Source organism: Entelurus aequoreus, linkage group LG10 (genome assembly GCF_033978785.1).
Source record: "Entelurus aequoreus isolate RoL-2023_Sb linkage group LG10, RoL_Eaeq_v1.1, whole genome shotgun sequence".
NCBI lineage: Eukaryota > Metazoa > Chordata > Actinopteri > Syngnathiformes > Syngnathidae > Entelurus > Entelurus aequoreus.
In genome coordinates, this window is record NC_084740.1 from 45,657,202 (window position 1) to 45,666,131 (window position 8,930).

Below are 8,930 nucleotides of genomic sequence, written 5' to 3' on the forward strand. Positions count from 1 at the left end.
ATCCTTCCACTTTATCAGTATCGTGTGCTTTATCAGTATCGGGTAGTATCACGTGCTTTATCAGTATCATGTGCTTTATCAGTATCGTGTAGTATTATGTGCTTTATCAGTATTGTGTGCTTTATCAGTATCATTTGCTTTATCAGTATCGTGTAGTATCATGTGCTTTATCAGTATCATGTGCTTTATCAGTATCGTGTGCTTTATTGGTATTGTGTCGTATCATGTGCTTTACCAGTATTATGTGCTTTATCAGTATTGTGTAGTATCATGTGCTTTATCAGTATCATGTGCTTTATCAGTATCATGTGCTTTATCAGTATCGTGTAGTATCATGTGCTGTATCAGTATCATGCAGTATTGTGTGCTTTATCAGTATCATGTGCTTTATCAGTATCGTGTGCTTTATCAGTATCGTGTGCTTTATTGGTATCATGTGCTTTATCAGTATTGTGTGCTTTATTGGTATTGTGTAGTATCATGTGCTTTATCAGTATCATGCAGTATTGTGTGCTTTATCAGTATCATGTGCTTTATCAGTATCGTGTGCTTTATCAGTATCGTGTGCTTTATTGGTATCGTGTCGTATCATGTGCTTTACCAGTATTATGTGTTTCATCAGTATCGTGTAGTATCATGTGCTTTATCAGTATTGTGTGCTTTATCAGTATCATTCAGTATCGTGTGCTTTATCAGTATCATTCAGTATCGTGTGCTTTATCAGTATCGTGTAGTATCATGTACTTTATCAGTATCCCACAGTATCATGTGATTTATCAGTATCGTGTGCTTTATCAGTATCATGTAGTATCATGTGCTTTATCAGTGTCATGCAGTATCTTGTGTTTTATGAGTATCATGTAGTATCATGTGCTTTATCAGTATCATGTAGTATCATGCAATATCTTGTGTTTTATGAGTATCGTGTAGTATCATGTGCTTTATCAGTATCATGTGCTTTATCAGTATCGTGTAGTATCATGTGCTTTATATCATGCAGTATCATGTGTATTATCAGTATCATGCAGTATCATGTGTTTTATTAGTATCATGTGCTTTATCAATATCATGCAGTATCATGTGCTTTATCAGTATCATCTAGTATTATGCGTTAACAGTATGATGTGCTCTATCAATATCATGTGTTTTATCAGTTTCATGTGCTTCATCAGTATCATGCAGTATCATGTGCTTTATCAGTATCATCTAGTATTATGCGTTATCAGTATGATGTGCTCTATCAATATCATGTGTTTTATCAGTTTCATGTGCTTCATCAGTATCATGTAGTATCATGTGCTTTATCAGTATCATGTGCTTTAAAAGGGACAAGCGGTAGAAAATGGATGGATGGATGGATGTAGCATCATGTGCTTTATCAGTATCATGTGTTTTATCAGTATCATGCATATCATGTTTTATGAGTATCATGTAGTATCCTCTGCTTTATCAGTATCATGTACTTTATCAGTTTTATGTAGTATCATGTGCTTTATAAGTATCATGTGTTTTATCAGTATTGTGTGCTTTATCAGTATTATGCAGTATCGTGTGTTTTATCAGTATCATGTGTTTTATCAGAATCATGTGCTTTATCAGTATCATGTATTTTCAGTATCATGTTCTTTATCTGTATCATCTAGTATGCACAGTGTGGTGCAGAGGTGTACTTATAACATTAAGAAGGACACAGTGTGGTGCAGAGGTGTACTTACAACATTGAGAAGGACACAGTGTGGTGCAGAGGTGTACTTACAACATTGAGAAGGACACAGTGTGGTGCAGAGGTGTACTTACAACATTAAGAAGGACACAGTGTGGTGCAGAGGTGTACTTACAACATTAAGAAGGACACAGTGTGGTGCAGAGGTGTACTTACAACATTGAGAAGGACACAGTGTGGTGCAGAGGTGTACTTACAACATTGAGAAGGACACAGTGTGGTGTAGAGGTGTACTTACAACATTGAGAAGGACACAGTGTGGTGCAGAGGTGTACTTACAACATTGAGAAGGACACAGTGTGGTGCAGAGGTGTACTTACAACATTGCTACACACACATCATACTATTTAGAGCCTCAATGGACATTTTCGGGAACATCCAATCAAAACAAGTGTTTGTGCCTACTATAACTTTCTTTGATACTTATTAAATACACATCATCAACATTGAAACTTTTATCAGGTGTCTATTCATTAAAAATACACAAACACACATACACAAACACACATACACACACACACACACACACACACACACACAGACACACACGATGGTGTGTAAACTAAGTCCACAGTATGCATTTAATTTGATGACTTTCACTCATTAAACGACTAACCAAAACAACATCATGTAAATCATATACATATTATAATATTATATATATATATGTATGTGTGGGAAAAAATCACAAGACTATTTCATCTCTACAGGCCTGTTTCATGAGGGGTTTCCTCAATCCTCAGGAGATTTTTATATATATATATATATATTAGGGCTGCAACTAATGATTAATTTGATAATCGATTAATTTGTCGATTATTACTTCGATTAATAATCGGATAAAAGAGACAAACTACATTTCTATCCTATCCAGTATTTTATTGAAAAATCTCCTGAGGATTGAGGAAACCCCTCATGAAACAGGCCTGTAGAGATGAAATAGTCTTGTGATTTTTTTCCCCACACATACATATTACGCTCTACCACGGTATCGAGCACTATTTTTTGGATAATCTAATTAAGACATATATATATATATATATATATATATATATATATATATATATATATATATATATATATATATATATATATATATATATATATATATATATATATATATATATATATATATATAGATATATATATATCTATATATCTATATATATATATATATATAGATATATAGATATATATATATATATATATATATATATCTATATATATATATATATATCTATATATCTATATATATATAGATATATATATATATATATATATATAGATATATATATATCTATATATCTATATATCTATAGATATATAGATAGATAGATAGATATATATATATATATATATATATATATATATATATATATATATATATATATATATATATATATATATATATATATATATATATATATATATATATATATATATATATATATATATAGATATATATATAGATATATAGATATATATAGATGTATATATATATAATATAAACATTCCATCCATCCATTTTCTACCGCTTGTCCCTTATGTAAATCAAATGAATCTATTCATTCGGGGTATTTTGTCTTTTTGGGATAATGTTTAGTTAGTATGTATTTAGTGTTTGGTGCAGTGTATATATATATATATATATATATATATATATATATATATATATATATATATATATATATATATATATATATATATATATATATATATATATATTAGGACGGCAACTAACGAGTCATTTGGTAATCGATTAATCTGTCGATTATTACTTCGATTAATCGATTAATAGTCGGATAAAACAGACAAACTACATTTCTATCCTATCCAGTATTTTATTGGAAAAAAACCAGCATACTGGCACCATACTTATTTTGATTATTGTTTCTCAGCTGTTTGTACATGTTGCAGTTTATAAATAAAGGTTTAGTAAAATAAATAAATAAATAAAAATTATTTTAAAAAAAAAAAACTCTGCACATGCGCATAGCATAGATCCAACAAATCGATGACTAAATTAATCGGCAACTATTTTAATAATCGATTTTAATCGATTTAATCGATTACTTGTTGCAGCCCTAATATATATATATATATATATATATATATATATATATATATATATATATATATATATATATATATATATATATATATAGTATGTATGTGTATTAGGTACCGTATTTTTCGGACTATAAGTGGCAGTTTTTTCCCTAGTTTGGCCGGGGGTGCGACTTATACTCAGGAGTGACTTATGTGTGAAATGATTAACACATTAGTGTAAAATATCCAATAATATTATTGATGTCATTCACGTAAGAGACTAGACGTATAAGATTTCATGGGATTTAGCGATTAGGAGTGACAGATTGTTTGTATAGCATGTTTTATATGTTATAGTTATTTGAATGACTCTTACCATAATATGTTACGTTAACATACCAGTTGGTTATTTATGCCTCATATAACGTACACTTATTCCGCCTGTTGTTCACTATTCTTTACACATTTTAAATTGCCTTTCAAATGTCTATTCTTGCTGTTGGCTTTTATCAAATACATTTACCCAAAATATGCGACTGATACTCCAGTGCGACTTATATATGTTTTTTTCCTTCTTTATTATGCATTTTCAGCCGGTGCGACTAATAGTCCGAAAAATACGGTATATATGTACAGTATCTGTGTATATATGTATGTATATATATATTTATATACATTTATATATATATATATTAATACATATGTTTATATTTATACATATACATACATATATACATATTTATATGTAAATATGTATATGAATACATATGTATAAATATTAGAGATGTATACACCTATTATTTTGTACACATTATGAGGGACAAACTGTATAAATTAGAGATGCCGATAAATGCTTTAAAATGTAATATCGGAAAATATCGGTATCGTTTTATTTTATTTTTTATTAAATCAACATAAAAAACACAAGATACACTTACAATTAGTGCACCAATTAGTGCACCAACCCAAAAAACCTCCCCCACTCATTCACACAAAAGGGTTGTTTCTTTCTGTTATTAATATTCTGCTTCCTACATTATATATCAATATATATCAATACAGTCTGCAAGGGATACAGTCTGTGCTTCCTACATTATATATCAATATATATCAATACAGTCTGCAAGGGATACAGTCTGTGCTTCCTACATTATATATCAATATATATCAATACAGTCTGCAAGGGATACAGTCCGTAAGCACACATGATTGTGCGTGCTGCTGCTCCACTAATAGTACTAACTAGGGATGTGCGTATCGATCCTGTGGTATCGATATATCGATACTCACACGCTACTCATCTGGCATCACTTTTCTGAAAAAAGTATCGATATAAACCAAAAAACGGCGTGTGGGGGGTGCAAGCATCACTTTCAGATGTTTTTGATGACTAACTTAACTTACTATGTGCTGGGACACCCCTGTACCTGGCAGAGTATAGAGCTGGCCCAGTCACGTGACAGGAGACAGCGAATGAGCGTCGTCAACGTGCAACACACACACAGCCAGCCAACAGCGATGCAGCCATGCAGGCATATCCAGTGTTGTCCAATTGTTGACTTAAAACAGGCATTGTTTTTTTGTTTTTAGTAATGTTTACTGAATATTTTTGTTTAAATGATTATCCTAAATTCAAATAATTTCCACACAGGGGAATTTACTGTGAGTTGAAAATTGCTTGAGTATTTAAAACAAGATAAGAAAGAGATACAATTTGGAGATTCTTCATCTTTGCATTACAGTTTTATTTTTTTCCAAGAAAATCTTGAATATATGATTGAATGTGATTTTGGTTTTAATCTGTAACATGATTTCTTACATTTCGAAAACATTAGCCTATTTCATATTTCATTAATTGCTAATTATATCAAAAACTTTAAAAAATAACTGCAGCTTCTTGCAATTCGGATTTGACTGTTAATTGGAAAGCCCTAATATTTAATTATTATTATATATAATATATAGTTATTATTATATATAATATTAAATTTATTTTTCATATTTATGTTATTTATTTTAATTTTACTTGTATTATATATTGACCATAATAAATGTGGTATAAATGGTCTGTATTTGTCTTGTGATTTGTCTTAAATAATAACAATAGTAATAATATTTTTGACTGACAAAAAATTGCCAATAAGAAATTATTGGTATCGGTATCGATGAAAATGCAAGAAAAAGTATCGGTATCGTATCGAATCCTAAAAGTGTGGTATCGCCCATCCCTAGTACTAACCTCTAACACTTCATTTTACTCATTTTCATTCTTTACTAGTTTCTATGTAACTGTTTTTTATATTGTTTTACTTTGTTTTTTATTCAAGATTTTTTTTTAAATTTATTTATCTTATTTTATTTTATAAATTTTTACCTTCACCATACCTGGTTGTCCAAATTAGGCATAATAATGTGTTAATTCCACGACTGTATACATCAGTATCGGTTGATATCGGTATCGGTTGATATTAGGGATGTCCGATAATATCGGCCTGCCGATATTATCGGCCGATAAATGCGTTAAAATGTAATATCGGAAATTATCGTTATCGTTTTTTTTTTTTTTTTTTTAATTAAATCAACATAAAAAACACAAGATAATTAATGCACCAACCCAAAAAACCTCCCTCCTCATTCACACAAAAGGGTTGTTTCTTTCTGTTATTAATATTCTGGTTCCTACATTATATATCAATATATATCAATACAGTCTGCAAGGGATACAGTCTGTGCTTCCTACATTATATATCAATATATATCAATACAGTCTGCAAGGGATACAGTCTGTGCTTCCTACATTATATATCAATATATATCAATACAATCTGCAAGGGATACAGTCTGTGCTTCCTACATTATATATCAATATATATCAATACAGTCTGCAAGGGATACAGTCCGTAAGCACACATGATTGTGCGTGCTGCTGCTCCACTAATAGTACTAACCTTTAACAGTTAATTTTACTCATTTTCATTCATTACTAGTTTCTATGTAACTGTTTTTATATTGTTTTACTTTCTTTTTTATTCAAGAAAATGTTTTTAATTTATTTATCTTATTTTATTTTTATTTATTTTTTTTAAAAGTACCTTATCTTCACCATACCTGGTTGTCCAAATTAGACATAATAATGTGTTAATTCCACGACTGTATATATCGGTTGATATCGGTATCGGTAATTAAAGAGTTGGACAATATCGGAATATCGGATATCGGCAAAAAGCCATTATCGGACATCCCTAATAATAATGTGTTAATTCCACGACTGTATACATCGGTATCGGTTGATATCGGAATCGGTTGATATCAGTATCGGTAATTAAAGAGTTGGACAATATCGGATATTGGCAAAAAGCCATTATCGGACATCCCTAATAAATATGAATATATAATTTATACAAATATGTATATATATGAATACATATGTATAAATATATAATATATATAAATAAACATATTATTCATCCATATGATAAATATAGCCCCGCCCCTATGGAAACACAGTCAAATGTTTAGCAGACGTTTTGGGGACTAAAGACTTGTCACTTGGGGGGTCCCTCAAAGGTGCCTGACATTTATGCTTGGCCCGCTTCAAAAGGTACCAGGAGTCCGTTCAGGAGACCCTGGGGGTCCACAAGGGGTCGTTCAGGAGACCCTGGGGGTCCACAACGACTCTTTGGCCACTTTGTACCAAGTTTCACCTTTGGACCTGTCAGGTAAATGTTTTAAATTGAACTTAAGTTTGTGTTGTTTTTTCCTTTCTCCACATTCTTCACTCCCAGTGCGACTTGTGGAGGCAGGCTTCAGTGCGCGCATGCGCACTGGCAGGGTGGGGGAGGAGAAGAAAACAACGAACAGGACGAGTTTTGGGACAAATGTTGAAGAAGGAGAAATGACGCTGACTCATCTTCAAATTGGGACAATTAGACAATGATTCACCGTGACGTCATTTCCCCCGCTCTTAAAAACAAGTTGGTGCACAGGTGGAGCTGTCACTTCTCCACCAGGGGGGTCGACTTGGATCCACTTGGATCGACTTTGATGGAGTTTGGTGAAGTTTGATGAAGTTCGGTGAAGTTTGATAAAGTGAAATAATGTGACGCGGAGAGGCGCCCCCCCCCCCCCCCCCTCCCCTCCCCACAGGACGGGCCTGCAGTCTGGGTCTGGTCCGGTCGGACCCTGCAGGCCCGCAGGCGGACTTACTTGTCTGGAGTGCGACTTGGGCTCTGGCGGCTTGAAGAAGGAGTCCGGCAGCTTCCTCATCCTCATGGGCACGCAGGGCGGCACGATGGCGGTCTTGGGGTTCATCACGGCGTTGAACAGAGCCTCCAGGTCGGTCTCCGAGTCGCCCCGGACGTGGACGATCTGGTGTCCGACGGGAGGGTTGTGCTGGCCCGGATCCATGGTCCGCTAGGAGGAGGAGGACGGGGGAACAAAAAGTCCTTCTCCAACTTTGGGGGGGAAAAGTTGCAAAGTGCGTGGAACTTTGAGCGTGTTCGTCCTGAACTTTTGGCGCAGCAGGAAACGCGAAAGTCGACGCCAGTCAGCAAAAGTCCTCCCGGTTCATCCTAAAGTCGCACTAGAACTTTGTTGTCTGTCAAAGTGTTGCTTGGTTGGTGGCCAGCATTGTCACACAGCAACAAAGAGCACTTACAAGTAAATATAGAAATATAGCAGTTCCTGCACGACAACTTGGCGCAGGAGGGGAAAAAAACAAAAAACTTACAAAAAGTCCAAGAATCTGCAGAAAAAGTGTATTAAAGATGTTGTTCGGTCACTTTAGTGAATCTTCTTGGCGCATCGTTGGCAGGATAAATAAATCTCTGCTGCTCACTTTGTCGACTTTAGTCAACTTTGGAAAAAAAAGTTCCAGTCTCCAGGGGCGGGGCTAGCCTTCATCCAGGGGGCGGGGCTAGCTTCCAACCGGGACAGAGGCATTTAAAGACACAGTACCACTCATGGTGTCGACCCGACGCCAATATTTTGGTACCGGCACCAAAATGTATTTCCATACATTTCTAAAAAAAAAAAGGGGACCACAAAAATTTTTTTATTATTGGCTTTATTTAGGGATGTCCAATAATGGCTTTTTGCCAATATCCGATATGCCGATATTGTCCAACTCTTTAATTACCGATACCGATATCAACCGATA

At 33.7% G+C, this 8,930-nt stretch overlaps 1 protein-coding gene across 1 annotated transcript in view; it reads right to left on the minus strand.

Annotated features, from left to right (window-relative positions):
- Positions 1–8,617, minus strand: part of yap1 (Yes1 associated transcriptional regulator) — a 108,102-nt gene extending 99,485 nt beyond the window's left edge. The window contains exon 1 of the mRNA XM_062060992.1: positions 7,979–8,617. Coding sequence (XP_061916976.1) covers positions 7,979–8,179 — 201 coding nt within the window. The 5' untranslated portion in view covers positions 8,180–8,617. The remainder of the gene's footprint in view (positions 1–7,978) is intronic.
- Positions 8,618–8,930: the final 313 nt, after the last annotated feature.